The sequence below is a fragment of the Heterodontus francisci genome, chromosome 5 (genome assembly GCF_036365525.1).
Source record: "Heterodontus francisci isolate sHetFra1 chromosome 5, sHetFra1.hap1, whole genome shotgun sequence".
Lineage (NCBI taxonomy): Eukaryota > Metazoa > Chordata > Chondrichthyes > Heterodontiformes > Heterodontidae > Heterodontus > Heterodontus francisci.
In genome coordinates this window covers 129,786,075-129,811,740 of record NC_090375.1, presented here as the reverse complement: position 1 = coordinate 129,811,740, position 25,666 = coordinate 129,786,075, and the positions used below count along the sequence as shown (strand labels likewise).

Genomic DNA, 25,666 nt, shown 5'->3' with positions numbered 1-25,666 from the left:
TGCGCCCATGAATCTTTATACCTAGATCTTCTATATCATGTTTCTCCTCTGGTGACAACTGATATAGGGTATCTGCCAGCACAATTTCTCTTCCTGGCTTGCATTTCAGAGTGAAATCGTAACTCTGAGGCCTCAAGAGTATCCTCTGCAGTCTTGTTGGTGCTTTACATAGATTTTTCTTGTAGATCTGCTCCAGTGGACGATGATCACTCCACTGTGAACTTTCTCCCATAGAGATATGTCTGGAACTTCTCACATCCATACATGACTGTCAAAAGCTCTCTTTCTATTTTCGCATATTTGGTCTCAGCTGAGGACAGAGCTTTAGATGCAAATGCTATTGGCTTTCCCTCTTGTACCAGGGCTGCTCCCAGCCCTTTTGTGGAAGCATCTACTTGCAGCATGACAGGTTTCTTTCTGTTACAGTATGACAGACTTGTCTCCTTGCATACTACATTTTTCAGTTTGTTGAAACTCCTGTTGTGTGACTCTGACCACTGGTACTCTACATTTTCTTTCATCAGCTCCTACAGGTTTGCTGTGTGTCTCGACAAATGCAGTATGAAGGAACTCATGTATTGGATCAAGCCAAGGAAACTTCTCATCTCTTTCTTGTTCCTCGGGGCTTGCATCCCAGAAATAACTGAGATTCTTTCAGGACTCAGCTTGACTCCATCAGGCGTGTAGACCATTCCGAAGGACTGTCATTCCATCATCTTCACAACGCATTTGCCTGAGTTTAGCTTGATCCCAGCTTACCTGGTTCTCTCCATGGCTTCATGTAGATGGTAGTTATGCTCTTTTCCGTCTACACCATATATATGAATATCATCAACTACGCTGATTGCTCTTTCACATCCTCAGTATGTCTCATCTACTTTCTGCTGGAACACATCCTGGCTCACTTTAAGGCCAAAAGGTAGACACAGGAATTTGTACTGTCCAAAGCGTGTGCTGAATGTTGTCAACAGTGAAGATTTCTTGTCAAGATTCATGTTCCAGTAGCCGTTTCTGGCATCAAGCTTGCTGAAGACTTTTGCCCCTGCCAGTGTTGGTGTGATCTCTTCCAGTGTTGGAATTTGGTAGTGATCCCTCTTTATTGTTTGATTAAGATCTCTGGGATCCAGGCAAATTCTTAGCCGTCCATTTGGCTTCTCTCTCACCACTATGGAATTTACTCAATCTGTAGGCTTTGTGAATCTGGCAATAACCTTCTTTTCTTCCATCTTTTGGAGCTCTCTTTCAAGCTTTCCTTTTAGTTCTACTGGCACTTTTGTGAGGGATCATTGGTTTCATCGCTGGGTCAATAGTGATGTGATACTCAAAATCTTCAAAGCATCCAACCATCTCATCAAAACACTCTGTGAACATTTGTACCAGATCTACTTTGCTTCTGATCAGAAGGCGCTCTTCAATACTACCTTCAACCCTCAGTGTCACTTCCTTCACCTCATGGTTTGCTGAGATAATCTGTAGCTCTTCACAACTGCTCAACCCCAGGATAGCAGGAACATCTGTTTCAATGACGTACAGCATACAGTTAAGATCTTTTCCTTGTTGTGTCCCTCTGATTTGGATTGTTCCTAGCTGTCGAATCTCAGTTCCCTGTATGCTGTTAGCATAATGTTGTTCAGTTTCAGAGCACCTATCCTTGGATAACTATTTTCTTCCAAACTTTCAGGAAAGATCTTCTAGTATAGTCTCAGCAGGATGATGTTACTCTGTTCTTCACTTTCAGATTTATCATTGTGGGCTTCCTGAACTGAATGGTTGTGAAAGTTTCTTTTCTCTGGAAACTGTCACACCCAGACATTTCATGCAGTTGTATGGTTCCTATGTCTATCTTGTTCTCAAACTTGTCACCTTCTAAGGTATGGATATTTTGGTTTCTTTTCCTACTCATTCACCCTGTTGCTCTGTCTCTGGTGAATCATCTACCACCTTCTTCCTTTGTTCTGCACATGTTTTCCCAGTGATTGGCCTTCTGCAAACTCTGCAGATTTATCGATTTGCGGGACATTTCCTTCAGTCTGTGAATTCATGTGGTCATCCACAACTCCTGCATGTCTTTCTCGTTGTCTGGTGTGTGCATTCTTTTGTTGCTGTTTCGCTGCATCAACCCTGCTGCTTTTCTCTTGGCTTAACTGAAGGCTAGCGGTTTGGGTAGTCTGTGTCTTCATCTGTCTGCTTATGACTTCATGTGCTCTGGCAGTGTCTACTGCCTGCGATTTTGTGAGCTTGTCCTGTCCGATTAGAGCTTTTTGCATTTCAGGGTGTGCAGAATCTAGCTGATCTATCAGCCTTTCATCTGTGTCCTTAAATTTACATTTTTTGGCTGCATTTTTCAATCTTGTTATAACATTGTCAATGAGCTCATCTGATTCCTGCCTGAGGCCTGGAAATTCACATTGGTAGATCCAATGATTTGATTTTGGTTGGAGATGTGTGCTGAATCTTTCAAAAATGTTGTCTGGTTTCCGCTGTCCTCTTCACTCAGCTCCCAGCTATTAAACAAATTTAATCCTTTATCTCCTGCCCACAGAGGATATAGCTGATCTCTCCTCATCGCTACTGGCTCTTAGAAAACCACTGAATGTCAATCTGCACTTTTGTTTAAATTTCTCAAATGTCTCTACAACATCATCAGCTTCCCAATTCATTATGGGCTGTAGCTCTGCATTCATTGCTGTGCCGGCGATCATTTCGTTCTAGTATGATTCACTCAGTTTTCTCTGTCTCTCTCTGGCACTAAGTTAGGTCATTTTTTCAATGTAATTCAACATTAAATTAATTTAAAATGTTTTAGGCTTACTTACAGACACCTGCTGCCATCATATTATGTCTTCTGGTTTCCATAAGTTAGAAATAATCATACTTTAGGCTTAAAAATACTGGAGCTCTATGTGTAGCGTTATGTGTCACATGCCTCTCCAGTGCAGCCATGAATATGGGTCCTTGGAACACTTCCACATAACAATTAGTTCCTAGCTAATCAATTCCTAGCTCTTTACAGATAATATAATGATATATAACAATGTCATTATGATAAAAGTGACGTATGACCCTGGCAATTCTTCTTCTGCAAACAAAAGAAAGACGACATGAAAATAGTACACCATTAAACTTTTTGCTTGGGGAGGAAATACAAGAGGAACTTGGAAATAGTGATGGTCCATCTATTTTTTAAAAAGATTACTTAATCTTTCTTGCAAAATTTTTGTCTTGAAACTTTCTCTGTTTTCCTCCTGAATGTGTTAAGGATTTGTTAAGGGGACTGTTCTATGGTTATTAGGTACTCTCAGATTCCTTGCCCAAGTGAGACTTGACTATGATTACTAAAAGTCTGTGCAATTATAACTAACTCCATCCTATTTCCACTTGCAATCGTCACATGAGCAAGGATCTCTCAATTGAGATCAGAATCGACACAGGGATGCCAAGGTCAATTGTGAAGCCCTCCTATCACTCATGCTGAAATTAGCTAACTCAGCACAAACTGATCTGTATGCTTCAACTAGTCATTGGATAACATGATTTAACTGCAAAGTGAGCATCCATGCTTTTGTTACTTCTAGACTAGACTCTTTCGACACACTTCTGGCCATCGTCCCATCTTCCACTCTCAATAAACTTCAGGTCATCCAAAACTGCTGCTTGTGTCCTAACTCGCACCAGCTCCCATTCACCCATCACCCTGTGCTAGCTGACTGACATTGCCTCCCGGTTAAGCAATGCCAAGATATTAAAATCCTCATCTTTGTTTTCAAAGCCTCCATGACCTTGCCCCTATCTGTGTAACCTCCTCCAGTCCGACAAACCTCCGTGATATCTGCACTCCTCCAATTCTGGCATCTTGCGCATCCACAATTTTAATCACTCCACCATTGTTTGCAGTGCCTTGAACTACAGAGGTCCTAAGCTCTGGAACTCTCCCCAAATTCTCTCTGCCTCTCTACCTCTCTTTGCTCCTTTCCGACACTTCTTAAAACCTACCTTTTTGATCAATCTGCTCCAACATCTCCTTATGTAGCTCGGTGTCAAATTTTGTTCGTTAACTCTCTTGTGAATGTTTTACAACATTAAAGGTGCTATCGAAATACAAGTTGTTGTCATACATTTCTGGTAAGAAGTTTCACATCCAAAAATCTTTTGAAGGTTGCAGGACAAGTTGATAAAGATGTTAAAAAAAAGCATATGTGGTCCTTGCCTTTATAAATAGAGATATAGGGCAAAATTTTAACTTATTCAAAACACTTACATCGTGTTACAATCAGGCCCATAGAGTACAGAAGTAAGGGATTATCCTAAACCTTTATAAATCACTGGTTCGGCCTCAGCTGAAGTATTGTGTCCATTTCGGGACAGAACGTAGGAAGGAATTCAAGGTCTCAGAGAGGATGCAGATTAGATTTACCAGAATGATACCAGGGTTGAAGGACAGCAGTGATGTGGAGAGACTAGAGAGCTGGCAAAGAAGGTTAAGGGGAGTTTTGATAGAGGTGTTCAAAATCATGAAGTGTTTTAATAAAGCAGATAGACAGAACCTGTTTCCACTGATAGAGGGTTGTTAACCAAAGGACACAGATTTAAGTTAATTGAGAAAAAAACCCAAGAGGGAATGAGTATTTTTTTTATGCAGCTAGCTGTCATGATCTGGAATGCACTGGCCAAAAAGGTGGTGGAAACCAATTCAAAGTAATTTAAAAGGAAATTGCATATCTACTCAAAAAGGAAAGATTTTCAGGGCTATGGGAAAGTGCAGGTGAATAAAGAGCTAGCACAGGTGCCACCTTCTGTACTGAAAGATTTTAGATTCTTTGTCTACAGCCATTCAAGAGGTTACCATTTTGAACTATTTTTATACGTACAGCAATACCCTTTTTTCATGACTAATATAATGAATATATTTGACACACAATAATTCTTTTTTGTCTGAATAGAGTGACACTATAAGTCCCAGTCAGATTGTAGATGACTGAGTAATTCCCCACCAATCACGCCTTGCTGTTGCGAATAATTACATGAACAAAGGGACACTGGGGAACTGAGTTTGATTTGCACTTGAACTTCAGACTGAAGATGAAATTAGGAATCAGCTGTTGATGGAAACAGTTTGAGGATTTTTGATAATTGAGCCATGTGGGTGTAAGGAGTTCTTGGAAACAGGAAGGAGTGGCAGCATGAATATGGGCTGCCTTGTGATCCAGTCAGAGAGACTGAAAGATTCCCGTGTGATCATGCAGCATCCAAAGTCAAGATGCAGCTGGTTGAGGTATTGTTGCAACCATACTATAGCATTACACTTCAATGTACTATTTTCAGGGTGCATAGACCATAGGATAGCACAACCTTTTAATTTTGTGCCTGTGCCAATGACCGTCTCATGTGAAACAGCATTAACCTACTTGGACACCTTTTCTCAAGCAGCATGGAAACAGATTTCAGAGATGGCAACCTTCTTTTCCTGTACATACTTCAACATTCTAGGTGGGGCTAAAGCGTGGCGAGTCGAAGAGACTTAGCAGTTGGCAAGAAAAAAGACAGAAGCGCAAGGAGAGAGCCAACTGCGTAACAGCCCCGACAACCAATTTTATCTGCAGCACCTGTGGAAGAGTCTGTCACTCTAGAATTGGCCTTTATAGCCACTCCAGGCGCTGCTTCACAAACCACTGACCACCTCCAGGTGCATACCCTTTGTCTCTCGAGACAAGGAGGCCAAAGAGAAGAGAACTTCAACATAACTGATAGGGTTAGCTTTACATCTTTGATCTCCGGCACAATACTCAGCGACCGCTTGCAATCCAGTGAAAGGAATTCCTACAACTACTGAGATCTGCAAGTTGCCATTTAAGGCAATTTAAATTTGTTAAGAGCAAAATACTGCAGCTGCTGGAAATCTGAAATAAAAACAGAAAGTGCTGGAAATATTCAGCAAGTCAGGCAGCATCTGTGGAGTTCTGAGGAAAGGTCACAGACCTGAAATGTTAACTCTGCTACTCCCTTCAAAGATGCTGCTTGACCGGATGAGTATTTCCAGCACTTACTGTTTTTATTTTAAATTTGATATTGTGCAAGATATCCCACCTGTGTCCAACATGCATGGCATAGAGAGTGCATAGCCCAATCCACACTGGGAATAGAGAGTGCATAGCCCAATCCACACTGGGAATACAGAGTGCATAGCCCAATCCACACTGGGAATAGAGAGTGCATAGCCCAATCCACACTGGGAATACAGAGTGCATAGCCCAATCCACACTGGGAATACAGAGTGCATAGCCCAATCCACACTGGGAATACAGAGTGCATAGCCCAATCCACACTGGGAATAGAGAGTGCATAGCCCAATCCACACTGGGAATACAGAGTGCATAGCCCAATCCACACTGGGAATACAGAGTGCATAGCCCAATCCACACTGGGAATACAGAGTGCATAGCCCAATCCACACTGGGAATACAGAGTGCATAGCCCAATCCACACTGGGAATACAGAGTGCATGGCCCAATCCACATTAGGAATACAGAGTGCATGGCCCAATCCACACTGGGAATACAGAGTGCATGGCCCAATCCACACTGGGAATACAGAGTGCATAGCCCAATCCACACTGGGAATACAGAGTGCATAGCCCAATCCACACTGGGAATACAGAGTGCATAGCCCAATCCACACTGGGAATACAGAGTGCATGGCCCAATCCACATTAGGAATACAGAGTGCATGGCCCAATCCACACTGGGAATACAGAGTGCATGGCCCAATCCACACTGGGAATACAGAGTGCATAGCCCAATCCACACTGGGAATACAGAGTGCATAGCCCAATCCACACTGGGAATACAGAGTGCATGGCCCAATCCACATTAGGAATACAGAGTGCATGGCCCAATCCACACTGGGAATACAGAGTGCATGGCCCAATCCACACTGGGAATACAGAGTGCATAGCCCAATCCACACTGGGAATACAGAGTGCATAGCCCAATCCACACTGGGAATACAGAGTGCATGGCCCAATCCACATTAGGAATACAGAGTGCATGGCCCAATCCACATTAGGAATACAGAGTGCATGGCCCAATCCACACTGGGAATACAGAGTGCATGGCCCAATCCACATTAGGAATACAGAGTGCATGGCCCAATCCACATTAGGAATACAGAGTGCATGGCCCAATCCACATTAGGAATACAGAGTGCATGGCCCAATCCACACTGGGAATACAGAGTGCATGGCCCAATCCACACTGGGAATACAGAGTGCATAGCCCAATCCACACTGGGAATACAGAGTGCATAGCCCAATCCACACTGGGAATACAGAGTGCATGGCCCAATCCACATTAGGAATACAGAGTGCATGGCCCAATCCACATTAGGAATACAGAGTGCATGGCCCAATCCACATTAGGAATACAGAGTGCATGGCCCAATCCACATTGGGAACACAGAGCACAGAGTCCAATCCACAATGGAACACAGCACACATAGCCCAATCCACACAGGGAACACAGAGTGCATGGAGTAATCCACACAGGGAACACAGAGCACATAGCCCAATCCACACTGGAAAAACAGAGCACATAGCCCAATCCACATTGGGAACACAGAGCACAGAGTCCAATCCACAATGGAACACAGCACACATAGCCCAATCCACACAGGGAACACAGAGTGCATGGAGTAATCCACACAGGGAACACAGAGCACATAGCCCAATCCACACTGGAAAAACAGAGCACATAGCCCAATCCACACTGGGAACACAGAGCACATAAACCAATCCACACTGGAAATACAGAGCACATAGCCCAATCCACACTGGAAACACAGAGCACATAGCCCAATCCACACTGGAAAAACAGAGCACATAGCCCAATCCACACTGGGAACACAGAGCACATAGCCCAATCCACACTGGAAAAACAGAGCACATAGCCCAATCCACACAGGGAACACAGAGTGCATGGAGTAATCCACACAGGGAACACAGAGCACATAGCCCAATCCACACTGGAAAAACAGAGCACATAGCCCAATCCACACTGGGAACACAGAGCACATAAACCAATCCACACTGGAAATACAGAGCACATAGCCCAATCCACACTGGAAACACAGAGCACATAGCCCAATCCACACTGGGAACACAGAGCACATAAACCAATCCACACTGGAAATACAGAGCACATAAACCAATTCACACTGGAAACACAGAGCACATAAACCAATCCACACTGGAAACACGGAGCACATAGCCCAATCCACATTGGAGACACAGAGCACATAGCCCAATCCACACAGGGAACACAGGGTGCATGGATCAATCCACACAGGGAACACAGAACATATAGTGCAATCCACACAGGAAACAGAGTGCAAGGAGCAATCCACATTGGGAACACAGAGCGCACAGCTCTCTCTACAATGTGAGCACAGAGCACAAGGCGTAATCCATATTGGGAGAATAGAGTTTTGTTGCCCAAATACACACCAGGAACAGAAAATGCTTGGTCCAATCCACATTGGAAGCACAGAGTCATGCCGTCTCAACACTGAATGTCTGATGAAGTTTACTGCAAAGAAAACAACTGATATATACATTTTCCAAATTAAAAATCTACTACTTATGAAGTAAACTGTGTTCTAAAATAAGACAGAATACACCAATATTATGAAATACATAAATGATCCAGGAGTAAAAACCGAAATTTCTGAAAACACTCAGCAGGTCAGACTGCATCTGTAGCAACTGGATTAATATTTCATGGTCGATGACCTTTTGTCCAAACCCAGACTTCTCTTCGGATACTATGCCAAGCAGCATCATGCGTAAGGAATATTAGCAATTTCAACTTTTCTGCTGTCAACCATCTTTGTGAATATTTGTGCCTTCTGGATATTTTTCTAACAGGTGGTTCTCCTACTAATCCTTACTTAATGGTAGTTTCTGCCAATTTGTGTTGCCTGCTCAGAACTTCATGAACTGGGATTGCATTTGGGGAATTGGAATGAAGAGGCTAAAGAGTCTGAGTTTCCTGACAGTGCTGGAATTATGAATTTGTAAAACATACTCTAAAATTCCCTTGTGCATTTTAAATGTAACCATGATAGCATGAACCTCCTAATAATCATTAATAAGGTAGTTTGAATATGTCTTCAGCTCTGCAGCATATTTTTTTCTTTAAATTGCTTGAACAAACATAGTCTTGCATTTATGAGAAAAGACAGACAAGTTTTTCCTTTTCAGGAAGAGGTAGACAATCGACTACTAAGCATGGCCTTGGGAATTAATCCCCTTCGAAGACTCACATCTGGGACCAGTCATGAATATGTATTCAACACCTTGTTGAAAATGGCAAGGGAGCTGAACAAAGAAAGGTTAACGGTCTCCAAATGGGACTGAAGTAACCTTCATGCATATGAACATCACTTGCCCTAGGTCACACTGTTGGTAGCCTTCTTTTGCCCCCTTCTAATTAAGAGATATGGGAAAGCAACCTATATGGGCTAATGCTTGCCAATCTTCAAGCATCATTTTCTACTATAAAACTGAGCCCAAAATTCATGTTTTTTGGGAAGAGAAATAGTGCAACTAAGGCACAAGTGCTTAGAACAACTGCACTGACACCAGAATACAACTCAACTCTGAACACCACCAAGGTGAGTTTTATATAATATATAAAATAAAAACAAGAAATGCTGGAAATACTCAGCAGGTCTGGCAACATCTGTGGAGAGAGAAGTAGAATTAACGTTTCAGGTCAGTGACCTTTATCAGTTCTGAAGAAGGGTCACTGACCTGAAACGTTAACTCTGCTTCTCTCTCCACAAGTGAGTTTTATCTTCAGTCCGTTAACACCCTATCTGTACTAATGCTTTGTCTTTCAACACACCATTAACATATTGTTTGCCTTTGCTCCATGACCTTCTGGTCAGCTATTCTGTGGCCTTGTCCTATCTACACCTTCTCCTTTGTTATCTCTTTCCCCAACCCTGCTTTACTTGCTTATAACCTTTGACATTTCTAATATTTGCCAGTTCCGAAGAAGGGTCACTGACCCGAAATGTTAACTCTGCTTCTCTCTCCACAGATGCTGCCAGATCTGCTGAGTATTTCCAGCATTTCTTGTTTTTATTTGAGTTTTATCTTTGTCGCTCAGTATTAATAACTGTTTGGTGCACTGTACCTGAGAAAGTATTCAACTGCTACCAATTAGTTTGTGTCAGACTTTCCTAAATCTTTCTGCGAGGAGGCACAAAAGCCTTCAGGGGTTCACTTAAATACGCAGCCTGTATGTACCAAATCCCATGGACTCCTTGATTTTGGAACTTTAGGTTAGTGTTTTTGTGGCCTCCTTAGCAGAATGTCAGACTGTATGTGGGAAAGTGTGAGTGGTGTACTGTGGGTGTGTGGGGTGGGGTGGGGGAGGGAGTGGTGGATGGTATGAGAGAGACATACTTTGTTGGTGTGTGTAGGGGTATGGTGGTGCTGTGTGAGTGAGTGTGGACTGGGTATGAGTGACAGACTGTGTTTGTAGGCATTTGAGTGAGTGACTGTGGACTGTGTGTGAGGTGAGTGTAGTAGTAGTGGACTGTGAGTGAGTGAATATGGACATTGAGAGAGTATGGACGGCTCTGCTTGCACTGAAACACTGAAAGTGAAAGTAAGGAGAGAGGCTGAGACTGCGCGGTGGCGGCTCTTGGCCCCTGTCCCGGCTCAGATGAACGTGAGAGGCGGGGAGGGTTGAAGCTCCCCTCACCAGGAAGCGCGTTAATCTGAAGCTGAGATATTCGTCATGAGCGGGATTTCCTTCGTTTACGGGTGATCCAGAATAAAATGACAAATGGTAAGTTGAAAATTTTTTAAAAGCAGGGGAGAACTGATGACAGCCAGGTGTCTACGATATAAAAGTTAATAATAAATAGTTGCTTTCTCACACTCTTAGCTGCATGGATTCCGATAGTTCCACATTGGAGATAGAGTGGGAATGCCACCGGCAGAGACTGAATCGCAGCAAACACCCGGATCCAGCACTAACCGAGTGAGCACATGGGGCGGAGAGGGTCTTTCCCACGGGAATTCGCTGCTCAGGTTCACTCGGGAAATCTGTACCTGGCTTTCACAGCGACCTTTAAAGGGACCTGTTTGGAAAGGGACGAGCGCGGCCACCCTTGTCTCCTGCTCGGCGTGTGGAGACCGAGATATTTTCCCCAACCCCAGAGTGAACGCTCTTTGACATCTCGCTTCCACGCAAAGAGGAAATTTCCAAATTAATCGTTCACATTTAACCAAAGGGTTATATTTAAGGAAGAGATGCTTCAGGTACAAGCTGGGAACATTCAAATAAGGGTGAAAGGTAGGGGAACTAAGAACAGGGCTCCTTGGTGGACCAGGGAGATCGAGAATATGATGAAACAAAAAGAGAGGGTGTTTGATAAATGTCAGGTGAAGTGAAGTGATAATCAGGCCAAATACACTAAGTTGAGAGGGGAGGTGAAGAGGAAATAAGACTGGCAAAGAGAGAAAATGAAAATAGAATGGCAGACAACATGAAAGGGGACCCGGAGATCTTCCACTGATATGTAAATAATAAGAGGGGTAGGGCCTGTTAGGGACAGAGGATAATATATGCTTAGAGGTGCAGGGCAAGGCTAATATACTTAATAAGTACTTAAGTATCAATGTTTACTAAGGAAATGGAGGCTGACAAAATATCGGTAGAAGCGGAGAGAGTCAAGATAATGGTTAGGATAAAAATTGAGAGGGGGAAGTACTAAATAGGCTGGCTATACTTAGGGTAGTTAAGTCACCTGGTCTGGATGGCTTGCATTTCAGGTTGCTAAAGGAAGTGGGGATGGAGATAGCAGAAGGACTTGCCATAATCTTCCAATCTTACCTGGACATGGGGAGGTGCCAGAGAACTGGAGACTGTGACCCCCTTATTCAAGGAAGCGTGTAAGGACAGTCCTAGCAACTACAGGCCAGTTAGTTTAACATCAGTGGTGGGTAAGGTCTTAGAAACTATAATCAGGGAGAATATCAATGGACACTTAGAGAGGTTCAAATTAATTAAGGATTGCCAGCATTGATTTGTAAAAGGCAGATCATGCTTGACAAACCTAATTGAAATTTTTGATGAAGTAACAGAGAAGGTGGATGAAGGAATTGCAGTGGATGTTGTTTATATGGATTTTAAGATAGCATTTGATAAGGTACCACATAAAAGGCTGATTAACAAAATTGAAGCTCGTGGAATAGGAGGGTCAGTATCCAATTGGATAAAAAAAATTGGCTTATGAACAATTCAGAAACAATTCACAGCAAATGGTTGCTTTTCAGACCATTGCTTTTTAGATATATATAAATTACTTGAATTTTGGAATACAGAATAGAATCTCAAAATTTGCCGATGACAGCAAACCTGGAGGTACGTCCAATGAGGATGATATGAACTGCCTGCAACAGGACATAGATAGGCCAGCAGAATGGGTAGAGAGGTGGCAGATGGAATTTAACACAGACAACTGTGAGGTGATGCATTTTGGCAGAAGGAATGGGTGGCACAGTTCTAAAGAGTGTGCCGGAACAGAGGGACCTGGGGGTGCATGTGCAGCGATGTTTGAAGGTGGTAGGACTTGTTGAAGGAATGGTTAGTAAAGCATATGGTACCTTGGGCTTCATAAATTGAGGCATTGAGTACAAAAGGAGGGAAGATATGCCAAACCTTTCTCAAGGTCTGTTTAGGCCCCAACTGAAGTATTGCATCCAGCTCTGGTCACCATACTTCAGGAAGGATGTGAGTGTCCTTCAGAGGGTGCAGAGGAGATTTACCAGAATAGTTCCAGGGATGGAGAATTTTAATTCCAAGGTTGGGAAAGCTGGGTTGGCTCTCCTTAGAACAAAAGAGATTGAGTGGAGATTTAATAGAAGTATACAAGATTATGACTGGCTTAGATAAGTTAGATAAGGAAAAACTGTTTTCATTAACAAATGGTGCAAGGACTAGGGGACACAGATTGAAGGTTTTGGGCAAAAGATGCAGGGGGAATATGAGGAAGCTCTTTTTTATGCATTGGGTGGTAATGACCTGGAATTCACTGCTCACAAGGGTGGTGGAAGTGGAGACAATCACTAGCAAGATGAAGTTGGATAGACTTGCAGGGCTACAGCGATCGAGCTGGGGAGTGCGACTGATAGCGTGCCTCCATGGAGAGCAGGCATGGACTCGATGGGCCAAATGGCCTCCTTCTGTGCCGTAAATGACTCTGACTCTAAGTGGAATCGGAAGGTCAGTCCTTTCCTGAACTTCTCCAGTAGATGGTTTCGTACATGAGAGCAGGAAAAATGTACATCATCCAACTGAAGGAAAGGTGTGGGAACAGAGGGAGGAGAAACCCTGAAAAGGTGATTAATGGAAGACTAAGCAGTTCAGTGAGATTGACATACTGGTTATTTACTCATTTAAAATGATGACAAGGAAGCTAATATATAAAAGAAACCTGTTCCTAGACGGTAGCTAATTACGTTAAGTAGAAAGGCAAGCGCTTTTTATACTTGTGATTTAGAGTTGGAAATCACTGAAGTCACTGGAATAGATTGTTAATGTATTTGTTTTGGTTGGGGTGGGTCAAATGTAAAAGAGTGAAATTACAGTTAGCCTATTTGAAGATTTCTAAATGAGTAAGAAAAATAAAGTTGAAACCATGAAACGCAAATGTTATTTGACTCTTTTCAGGCTGTCATTCCACATAAGTAAACAGGATTCATAAACACTTGGAACAAGGCTCCCAGTGCTCCCCCGGCTCATATTTGGAGAGCTTTTTTGAAGGCGTAGTGCCAGGTTAAAATTCCTATGCTCACTTAGCTACAACAGAAATGACTGCATGAAGATTTCCTCTTGCTAGAGGATGCTTTTTTAAGCAGCGAGTTGTAGTGATCTGAATTGCACTCCATGATAGGTGGAAGCAGATTTAATAGTAACTTTCAAAAGAGAATTTGATATATATCTGAAAAAGAAAAAAAATGCTGGTCCACGGGGGAAAAAGAGGGATTGGAACTAATTGGATAATCGGGCTGAATGCCCTCCTTCTGTGCTGGTTCTATTTATATAGATTCTACGAGAAATACTGAATTGAAAAAATCCTCACAAACACATTTATGATGCTCCATAAAGACTAATGTAATTCATACACTGATGTGTAGGTAGATTATGGAGATAATTTTTCAGTTTTGGGCCTCACATTGGAAATTTGGATGCACACTGCAAATGATTTTTACAATCATTCTACAAAGACAGAACATTACTCCTGTCATGCTAGGCCCCCACCTAACAAGAATGAGGCACATTAATTTTGTCATGAACATTGATTTTAAACTGTTACTGGAGTGAAGAAAGGACTTGTTAAACAGATCAGCCGTGACTGGAAAAGATATTTGCATATTAACAGACAGTGTTTAGAAGGACAAAGCAGCCATTCCCTGACACATTCAACCCACAATGGACTTTTGATCACCAGACATTGAAGGTGGGGGAGCTCGCATTCCAGGTTGACTGCTAAGATGGCCGAATACACAAATGGACATGGTCAAACCAGCTAGTCACATGACTAATCTCTTGGGCAACCTGAGTTTTTTGAACTGTACAAACAGTTTGGGCAGAAAGCTGTTTGCTCCTGGACTGAGAAGATTTCTCTCCTGTCTGCTCCCATCTCTTTCTCACAAGCCTCTGAATCCACTGAAGTCACATGAACCCCAAGAGAGAAATGTCTCCTACAGCAAACAAGGTTTAAGAAGAATACTGGGCCCCAACGAAAAGCAAGATCTACCTACAATCCAGGACTCTACAGTGAGCTCTAAGAACCGTAACAACAACTCCTCAGATATTGCCTTAAACCTTTCCACTTTATTTTTCGTCTGCTCTTTTCTGTCTCTATTTGCATGTGTGTATCACGTATGCATGCTAGCGTGGAGCGCAGCGTGTATCCGTAGGCGTTAACCGAATTAGAGTTTAAGTTTAATAAATTTCAACTTTTCTTCTTTAAACCTAAGGAAGCCTGTTTGTGCTGGTTTCTTTGCCTTATAATTGGAAAGTGGTGAACAAGGACTCACCAAGGGGGAGCTAATAACATGGCGTGTTTAAAATTAAACCCTGTTACAGTAAGACCAGGTGAAGGCTGAAAGGGACCCGTAGACACCTTTCTCACCTGGTCGTAACACTCCTTATCTACAATAATTACCCACCACTTGTTTCACCATATACAAATTTTTTCTCAACATGCCACCATCTTGCAGTTGTCTCCAACATCTTTGATTGTTTGAAGTATTAAAATGTCAGAATTATTTAGCAAAGCTCCAGGTAATAAACACTTCCCACAAACATATTAGCAGTGAACTAATGAAACAGATTTATTTAAGTTCTATTTCATAATTTGGATGTGTCGTGGGAATTGGATGAAGCAGCGGGTTAGCTTACATCTCAGACCTCAGTTTGAATCCAGGTTAAATGTGACAAAAAACTTGTCTCCCTGCAGGCTGCATGACTCTTATGTAAAATTAATTTGCCCAGCTTCGGCCTAGTTGTTAGTAGGTACAAGCCCAAACTTACCATCATCGGACACACATAAGCAATTAAATGCAGTGAAGCAATTGGGATGACTGTTGAAAAATCACAATGGTCCATTACAGAGTGTTGGTATTATAGGATATTTCTGGCTCAGGTTCAAGAAGCTGCACTGCACCTGGTTGTGCTATACCCAACCTACAAGTACTTAACTTTGTTACTTTGGGACAGGGAGGAGAGCCCACCATGTCTGAAATTTATTCTGACATTATACATGCACCCAGAAACTGATTTCCTGCGCAGGTTGACGTGTCCCTCAGTTGGGATGGAGACGAGCAACTTTTCAATGCCTGTTTTTGGTGTCAGGACCAAGTTGCTAAAACTGTTGAAAACAACATCAGTGTAGCTCAGAGGCCGGGATTTTACGTCGGGCGGCAACCCGCCCACTAGCTTAAAAGTCCGGGGCAAGCGTACCGCCACCAGGCCTGAGAGCCATGCAGAGATTTTACGTGGCTTAGGCCCTTAATTGGCCTCGGGTGGGATTTCTGTCCCTCTGAGGCAGGAAGTCCTGCCTCTAGGAGCTGCCAGCCAATCAGGGGGCCGGCAGCTTCTCAGTCCCGGTACCACCACCGGGAGCGGTGGCCACAACTGGAACTGCACCCAGCTTCAGGAGGATCATGGACACCGGCGCCGAGAAAAGTAAGTGGGGTTTTGGGCCTCACCAGGGACAATCGGCCCCAGCGGGGCAGCGGGGGTCGGTTGGGAGCTGGGGGGGCCCTGTAGTGCCTTGGGGGGTGGGTTGGCCTCCGTGGGACACAGGGTGCCCGATCAAGAGGGCCCCATTCCTAGCCCACAAGGAGGCTGGGCAGCCTCCTGGGACTCCTGAGCCGCACGTCCACTGCTGGTTATAAGTGATAGTTAATTGGAAACTTAAGGGCCTTAATTGGCCTAGGGCAGGCAGGCTGTTTTATGCCGCCGCTGCTCGTAAATTTGCAGTGGAGGCGGGAAGGCAACGGGAACGGCACCCCCCACCTCCATCTTCCATTCAATTTTACGCCTGCCCCACCCTGCCTCCAGCCCACTCCTACGAGGGGCATAAAATTCCGGCCATCAAGTCAGAGGTGGATCTAATTCAATAAGTCATGTTGTAGCTTCTACATATTTAAGAGGTCTGTGGACCTGTAGCTCGTAAATCTAGCTAAAAGTTGATTTTAAGGTGATAAAGTATTTTTAAAGTCAGTAGCATAATAACCTTCAAGTTTGTCCCCTAGGGATGATGTTATGCTTTAGGAGAAGTTTGTTAGAAGTTTTGGGGAAGCCTGATAACCACCCATTTCAGTTAAGGGAGTTGTCTGCCAAGGTAATTACGCTTTACTGTTCGGCTCAAAGTTTTTCTAAAAAAAAGGAAGGTGTACAGAGAGTTTAGATTCAAGTACTTTACAAAGAAGGTGTTAAATATATGGAATTAACTGCCAAGGGAAGTAGAGTGGAGGCAAAGTGTGAGGAAAATTATAGGGAGAATTGAATAGAGTTCAAGGAGGTAGGATTAGAATTTTGGTATTAGCCAGGTGAACTGCTGAGATTTTTCTGATCCCGTGCATTCCTACGTTTCTAAGTACAATATATTAGAGACAAATTGCTACATGACATTAGGGATAGACTACTGCAGTAACTCTAGTATCCTACCTCTGAACTTGCGGTGACATGTAGATCTCATGGCTACCACTGATCAACCTGAGCACAGAGCATCAATGAAGTGAGCAAATCATGCCAATGGTCAAAGCCACTAGTTTTCAATGACTGAATAAATTAAATCTATTCTTATCGGATGGCATTCCAGCTTTCAGGATTTGAATTCTGAGATGAATTCCATTTATAATTGGATTCATGTGTTTATGGAGACTGAATAAATCATATTCCACTTTTATGACTTGGAAATAGGGGATTTTTACAAATGTTTTGGGAACAAAACTCTGCTATTCTGCTATTAACTTCCCATGTAAATTGGAAGTCAATGTCCATACTCATAGTTGATTGTATTCTTAATTGGATAGCTGACCACATGTCAGAAGTATCAAAGTCAAAAGAATTGTGAAGCAGTGCCAGTATGTTATGCAGTTCCTGGATCACATTGATACGGAAGTCTGACTTCCTTCAACTTTGCAGGGGTGGTGGCCAAGGCATTGATCCAACTGATGATTTTCTACATGGCCTTTTTATTGTATGTGCATTGGCATATGGTTCAGAGGTGAATATTGCTATCTTCGGGTTAGTAACCTCTGCACATCAAATTCACCAATGCTTTTCTGGTTGATTTCTATATAGAAATAAAATAAATTTCATTTATGTGGCACAGAATGGAAAATCACTAAAATGCATCATAATATAACACCAGAACATTCAGAAAGAACTTTCATGAAATTAATGAATTAAATTGAACCATCTAGCTGATGTAATCTGTGTGGAAACATGACAATGACAGGTGGTTATTAGAATGAGTTCCATTGGTGTATCAGATCATTATTCATTGATCAGCCCAGCAAGCTCCTGAGGATATTTCCATTCTGATGATCGCAGTTTAGCAAAGAAGATTTTGTTGGCCATTGCTTTGGGGTTGTTGAGTGGCATATCCAAAGTAGCATGATGAATAGTCTTTACTGCAGGTAATAAATAATCATTAAGCAATTTTCCTATGGTGATGCCAGCTTATGTGATGTTATTTCCACCAGCTCCACATGTTGAAGACTGATGGCCTCTAAGCAGAGTAACGTAAAGTAGTATTGATAATACAACAGCACAGTAGATTCGAAGCTTCATTTGCAGGCTAACCATCCTACTCTACCAGAAATTCATTGAAGTCTGAGCATAATAGACGCAAGAGAAGTAATCCTTCTTTTACTTCCATGGTAACTTGCCATAGTGTATGTTGCTACCAAGTTAGATGAACTAGATGATGCACTTAATGATGTAATTGCTTACTTAGAAACAAAACAGCTTGCATAGACTAATAATGAATATGCATTACTTTTGTCTTGGGCTAGTTTGATTCTTCTAAACTTACGGGTTTCTTTTGATAAGAGTTTTTGACATGCCATTAATTTTCAGGAAAAACAACCACATCAGAGTAACACAAAAGGTACCATTGTGAGTTATAGCCTTCTGTTTGGGCTCCTAATTCTGTCCACAACTTTGATAAAACATTCCAGCACCAGATGAAATCCAACTTAATGTAAATTTCAAGAGGCAGTTGGCTTTTAATATGACTATAGCTAATGGTGTCAATCTGCAACAGCTTGCACATATGTTCAGTGTAACAAAAATTGCTTGAGTACAACGAAATGTTCTCAATTCAACAAGGTTACAATCACATTTTGAGTCCTTTTTACTGTAATTCAGTTTTCTTTAGGTGTATTCTTGGTATACCTTCCCTGATGATTCTTCTGATCCCAAACTTTGCACTTTCTTGTAAGAACAGAAACTTAAATATGACAGAAGTAATGAATGATTTCCAGTATGTCATATTTCAAGATTTGCAAAACTTGGTAAGGAACAAAAACAATTACATGAATTTAACTTGTTAAAAAATGTTGTAAGTGTTAGGACAATATACAAGGAATACCTGTTTTTTTTCCCTTTAGTTAGCACTTTTGGATTCGCACAGTTATAACAGCTGCAGAAAACCTCAAAAATCAAAACTTTCTCATTGCCTTGATGGGATGGTAAGATGATTTCAGGTCTTTTTTCTGTTGTGCATTTTTTGATTTAATTTCCATAAATGAATCAGTATAGAAAAGATCAATCATTGTTTCTTTGTGCACTTAAAGTTTTGTTCTGATACAAAAAAACTGAGAAAGATTATCTTAACTGGTTAGAGAATGATATTAAAGGGTGGCTTAATTGCTAGTGGAATTCTTTCATTCATAATACTAACAATTAAAAACCTAGATACATTTACAGATAAATTTATTAAACCTACAGTTAATATTTCATAACTATGACTGCTGTTGTATAGGCACCATTGTTCATCAATCAGATTGAATAGTCATTTGATACAAGGTGATGCCAATGTATTTAAATGCTCGGTATTTGGTGATGTAAGCGTATTTAGGTGCCGTAACCTCATCTTGAGTTTAGATAAATTTGTAAAAAACTTGAAGCTCTCCCAATGGCAAAGCTGCTTAAGAGAATAAGTAACTGAATCATGCAGGCCAGGAAGGCCCCAGATTCACTCTCCAGTCTGTTGCATGAGCTATCTGCTCCCTTCCCTCTGCCCTTCACCCCCACCCCCCAACAAAATAAAATCAGCTGATGATGACTGAATTGCTTCACTTGATTCTGCTACTTGGAATATTGTGTATAGCTCTAGTTGCCACTGGAGTTCTCCAGTCTCAACAGATGTTTTAGAACCTTGTAGAAGCATACAAGATACCTTTTAACATTATAAACCTGTCCTTCATAAATGAAACTCAAACGCAGGTGCCAGGAAGTAATTGATATCAACGCTGATTAAGAGCTGGAATGGGTTTCTAGGAATAGTGGTTGGGACAGGATACTGGGTTCATTTCAGAAACAGCTATATGTTATAATGGGGAGACAGTGAAGTTGGTATGCTGGAAGAATGAGGCCAAAATGGACTAAAGGATTACCTTCATCCAACATCTTGTGATCCCATAACTACATAGCTCTGCAGTATTTAGTCCAGACAAACACCAGAATGGTTACACCACTTATTAATATTCTGTCTCTCATTTATTTGCATAGTGTAAAAGACTAACCAACTTTATATTCTAAATGTTTGTGCTTTGTTCTAGGAAATTAATTCAGTCCACCACTTGACATGCTCTGTACTTTACATTGCTAAGCAAAATAACTTTGACTTTAATGAGGAGATAATAATCTTATCCAGAAAAACTGAAAAAACACTGAAATGCAGTTGCAAAAGTCAAAAGGTATGTCAGCAAGATTTGGTTACATCATGTTTTATTGTATTCTAAAAACTTAAGAGAAAAGCTGAGGGCAGGATTTTATGGGCACCCCTGAGGCGGGGTTGGAGGCAGGGGGGCCCATAGAATTGCAACAGGTGGCAGTAGGGGGTGGGGGGTGGAAGGCCCATCGCCACCCCCATCACCAAGCGATTTTGCCAGAAGCGGGATAGGCCTATTAACTTAAGGGCCTATTCCTGCCGCCGATGGGATCTGACCGCTGGCAAAATGTCCACCTACATAGAAACCGCCCCCCACCCCTGGACTTCACGCCTACCCCCACCCCACCCACCCCCTTCACCGGGGCCTTCTGGACTGACCCTGGCAACCCACCCACCCCCTTCACCGGGGCCTTCTGGACTGACCCTGGCAACCCCACCTCACTTACCTGAACTCCTGGTCTCCAGCATTGGGCCTGGGTCCTGGATACTGCTGAGCTGCTGGCCTAGTGATTGGCTGGCACATCTTGGAGGTGGGATCCCTGTCTTTAAAGGGACAGAGATCCTGGCGCTGGAAACGTAGCCTCCGGAACAACGGAGGATCGCTCCGGGGTGGGGGAGGGGCAGTGGTGTTTGCACAAGAAGGCCGAGGCAGGGTTCCTCCTGCCTTTTGGGCCCAACTCCAGAAGCCTCACATTCTCCACAAGATCCCAAGTGTGCACAGCTATACCCTGTAACAGAGATGCATTGCTTAATATGATAGAATCACATTTACAGCATAAGAATTTTTAGCCATTTGTTGTAAACAAACCTCTTCAGAATAGATCATCCAAACCTATCTGTCTTACCATTACATATGCCACTCCTCTCTTTGAAAATGCATCCAATTGTCTCTTGAACCAATTTATACTATCCACTTCAACAGTCTTCAACGTGTCAATTTAACTCGATATCTTGTTCATTTCTGATCATGGGCTCAAGCCCCCGTCAAGAACTGGAGCACAAAAGAGATCATTTTCCAACTTTGGTGCTCCTGACAAATTAACGGCCAGTAAACTGTGTACCTCAGCTGCCCAGATTACTGCTCAAAATGAATGAGCCTGGGTGTGTAAAATTAGAAATTATCTCTCTATTCTGTGCTGACAGTCCAGTGCAGTATTGAGGAAGTGCTGCATTGTCAAAAGTGACACCATTTGGATGTGAGATTAAACTGATGATGATACAGAGCGGCGTTAAAAATCCCATGATAGTATTCAAAGAAGAGCAAGGAGACCTAGTGATAAACATCCCTTCCTTAATGAATACGACCAAAAATAAAATAACTATTTCTGATTCATCTCATTGCAAACGGCAAGATCCCACAAACAGCAACACAGCGATTATATTTGCCTTCCTAGCACTTGTGGTACTTAAATACAAGTTTTTCTTTATTCCACAACTCTTATTACCCTTTTTGATGAAGAAACTTCTTCATGATTTCCCTTCTTGCTGCTAATTTTAATTTATCTTCCTGGCTTGCAAATCCTTCACCAGATTGAGTGCTTTCCCTGATCAATTTGGTCAATTCACTTCATAATCTTGAAAACATGAGCTATATCATCTTGAAGTCTCCTTTTTTCCTCTAAAGAGAAAAAAAGTCCTTAAATTTTCCTTGTAACATCAATTCCTTTTACTTGGAACCATCTGTTGTTCACTCCTGTATTCTCTCAAGGGAAATTATATCCTTCCCATGATTAGGTGACAATAAATGAATACCATTCTCCAGATGGGTTCTGATCAATGGCTTACACTGGTCACTATGCAACCTTTTTATGATTTGTGCTCTGATAATGAAACTCAGTTCCTCTTTATACTAAAGCTGTGTACTGTAGTAATTGGTTTTATTGATTTATCCGCAAAAAACATTTAATTTGTCTCCTAATCAGCACACCATATCACTGTCTGTTTTAACAGTTATCACCTCTTAATTCTTTGTTCTCATACTAATTAACGTTTCTGCACTAGCTATCAAGAGGTTGTGTGTTCAAATGGTAAATTGCACGCTCTGGTAATCTGGAAAAGTGATCATGAAAGGTCTTGTAAAAACTCAACTGTTTCTTTAATGTGCCTTAATCTGTCACCTCTACCTGGTCTGGTCTACATGTGATTCCAGTCCCACCATACTATGACTAGTTGCTCTGTGTCTGAGTCGTAAAACCCTTTGCCCGGATCATAGCAAGAACAAATAGGTTTTTTTAAAATATTGTCCCACCAATTTGCACCCCTGCTTTGAATCAGCTGATCTCACCAGTTGGGGTTTCAGTGTCTTAGGACAAGAAATATTACAATGAGCACTTGTGGTCACTCTCTACTGACCACTGTATCGCTGGCTGAGACCATTGAACTAGGGTAATGATAAACCATGCTATTGATTGTTAGAAGCATTAATACTGTTACTATATCTATGCACATAACCTATTAGAAAACTCTGTGGTGTTTGTAGTTTCAAATTATGTATGTTTCCAAATTATATCTGGAGATTTCCAGGTTTTTATGTTATCAAATATAATTGCAGAAATATAAGACATGCAATATTCTTCATTGGCAGTTTTTTCAAAAAAGTGGAAATAATTTAATCAGACATATTTTAGACTTCTCGAAAGCACTTCTGTAGTTCTATTAATGTTAATTATCTTGCTGCCTAAATTCATGGCCCTCCTGTCAATCCTCTGGCAGGAGTTGTGTTGGAAATGCTACAAGCTAGACTGATACCTGAAGAAGTCAGGTCCTGGCCTTTCCCGGAAACTTTCAACGGATCTTGTTAAGGATGGAATATCTGCCCAACAAGGTCTTGGTTCTGGCCCGGACCCACAAAAAACAGATAAACTTTGTAAGGGGGAGGTGATAAATTTGGGCAAAGAGAATCAATGGGCACAGATAAAGAATCATTTCAGAGTACATTTCCTTCGCCAGAACCAGTCCTCTATTTTCAGCTTCTTCTGGTTGACAGGTGCCCATGGTGAACCCCTAGTGGTGTTGATATCCACTGCCATTATTTAAATTAGGTGACTTCCCCAATCCTACAAACCTTTGCAGTCTCAGTGCCAGAGGTCACTGATGGGCAAATTCTGACATCACTCTGGGATCAAATTGATGAGAATGTGCTCAGTTTTTCAGGGCTCTTCTGTCTATCACATTTAAGAGGTTGCACAATCCATTACTAAAGTTTTCATTTTAAGTATAATAATCACTGATCTGTTGATGACATTATTATAGTGAGAAATTTACTGGTTCTGACATGGGTATCTGAATCCTTAAAGCATTTGTATGACTCTTTTATTTTCTATTTTAACATGGACATTAACTTGCTTAAAATAAGAGGATTAAATATGGACAAAGAAATGTCATTTATAATATTTGCCTATACATTTAAATAGTAATCTCTGGTCTTCAATTAAGCAGCTGAATTTGAATTGACAGTGTACCTTTTAAGTGCAATAAAGCAAAAATATATTATTTGCATTTTGTTCTAAAGTTATGCATGATTAAGCATGCAGTGACCAAGTATATTGTTACCTTTGTGATGTATTTTGAATTAAAAGTAGTAATAATTAAAATAAATGTTTTTGTTACTGAGATGTTTGGATCTAATCTCTGTTCGCATTTTGACAGCAACGCAGAAAAAATCGCAACAGGAAACCAAAGACGCCAACTAAAACAGCAGCCAACAGCAAGACAAAATGCTCACAAAAGAAATTCCTTAGAATTAAAGAAAAAGTTTCAGATATAAACTCATGCTGGAAAAAAATATTTAAGTTTACAGAAGTCTGATTAACCTTTATTATGACATATTGTGTTAATCATGAAGAGAATATCCTTGCAATTTAAGCATCTGTGTTGATGGCTACGTGCTGATTTATGGTTCATCAAGATTTGAATTGCAACATCCATGCAATCTCTATTGGTATGCCCACTGCATTATTGAAGGTCAGTGCAGTAAATGCAAGTCCATGTCCTAGTTGACCAGACATCAGTCCCTTAAAAGAGACATTAAACTGAATATTTGTCTGCCCTTTCAGGTGGACGTGAAAGATTCCATGGCACTAGTTGAAGAAGAGCGTGGGAGTTCTCTCATTGTCTCATTGCTATTTATGGGACTTTGCTGAGCATAAATTAACTGTCACATTACACTACATTACAACTGTGACTACGCTTGAAATACGCTTCAATGGCTGTGAAGCACTTCGGGACATCTTGAGGTTGTTAAAGATGTTATGTAAATGCAATTTCTCTTTCTCTTTCTCTCTCTCTTGCGCTCTTTTTCTCTCTCTTTCTACATTATAACACCAGTTTTAACCAATTTAAACACTTAATAGAGGATGTGTGTAAAAATGAAAATTGCCATTGTCCATATGGTTTATTATTTATTATATTTTTGTTCCAATTCATTACTTTGTCTTCATGTAAAAAAGATGACTTTTCTATGTAGAAACCTATCAGAAATCATGCTTGCCTTTTGAAATTGTAGAAGCTACATGAAAATATGAGTGCAACAAATTAAATGTATCTTCTATTAAGTAACAGTTCATCTGATTTTTACCAGTGTTGCAGCTTGTGTTCTTTGTGCTTTAAGTAAAAGAGTGCAGGCTTGTTTCTTTCCTAAAAAGATGGCAGACAAGTGAGAATTTAAGAGTGGGTGAAATCCAAAGACTATATTTTGCATTGCATTGTGGATCAATTAGATTCATATGGAAGTATACAAAATTCACATTCCTCCCCCCCCCCACCCGCACTTGTTCTCCAAATGTAGCCTCTGTAACCTCCTACAACCCCTTCCAATGTGTTCCTCCAACTCTGGCCTCTTGTGCATCTCCCTCCCCCACCAACCCCAAAACTTCCTTCACCTCGCCATTGGCAGCTGTTTAGGTCCTAAGCTCTGAAATTTCCTCCCTAAACCTCTTCACCTCTCTGCTTTTCAGACTTACATCTTTGACCTGTGCTAATGTCTCCTTTTTTGGCTCAATGCCAATATGTGTCTTACTACACTTCTTCAGCGCCATGGGATGTTTTACACAGCGCCTTTAACTTGGTAAATGCAAGTTTTGTTGTATACATTAGCAAAGCCACATTTCACATCTCTGCCTTAAGGTGGAACTGTTTCAGTTTTAGTGGGGTTAGTGGTCCCATGATGGTGTTAGAT

At 41.5% G+C, this 25,666-nt stretch overlaps 1 protein-coding gene across 3 annotated transcripts; it reads left to right on the top strand.

Moving 5' to 3' along the window:
* The first annotated feature begins 10,664 nt into the window (after positions 1-10,664).
* LOC137369616 (interleukin-7-like) lies at positions 10,665-25,012 on the top strand. 3 transcript variants are annotated; one of them, XR_010974984.1, is made up of 6 exons: positions 10,665-10,853; positions 18,963-19,108; positions 19,205-19,285; positions 20,378-20,515; positions 24,139-24,453; positions 24,546-25,012. XR_010974984.1 is itself a non-coding variant. In XM_068030943.1 (5 exons), the coding sequence occupies exons 2-5, from the start codon at positions 18,998-19,000 to the stop codon at positions 24,295-24,297; spliced, it is 489 nt and encodes a 162-aa protein (XP_067887044.1). In that variant the 5' UTR covers positions 10,665-10,853; positions 18,973-18,997; the 3' UTR covers positions 24,298-25,012. The 3 variants fall into 3 exon arrangements, 2 of the variants coding, with proteins under 2 accessions (XP_067887044.1, XP_067887043.1); XM_068030943.1 differs by having other exon boundaries at positions 18,973-19,108; positions 24,139-25,012; XM_068030942.1 differs by having other exon boundaries at positions 24,139-25,012.
* Positions 25,013-25,666: the final 654 nt, after the last annotated feature.

Excerpts from the sequence above, each read along its gene's own strand:
- LOC137369616 (XM_068030942.1), top strand. Across the intron at positions 19,109-19,204 it reads TTCAAGATTTGCAAAACTTG|TTAGCACTTTTGGATTCGCA; the intron begins GTAAGGAACAAA and ends TTTTCCCTTTAG. Across the intron at positions 20,516-24,138 it reads GCAGTTGCAAAAGTCAAAAG|CAACGCAGAAAAAATCGCAA; the intron begins GTATGTCAGCAA and ends GCATTTTGACAG.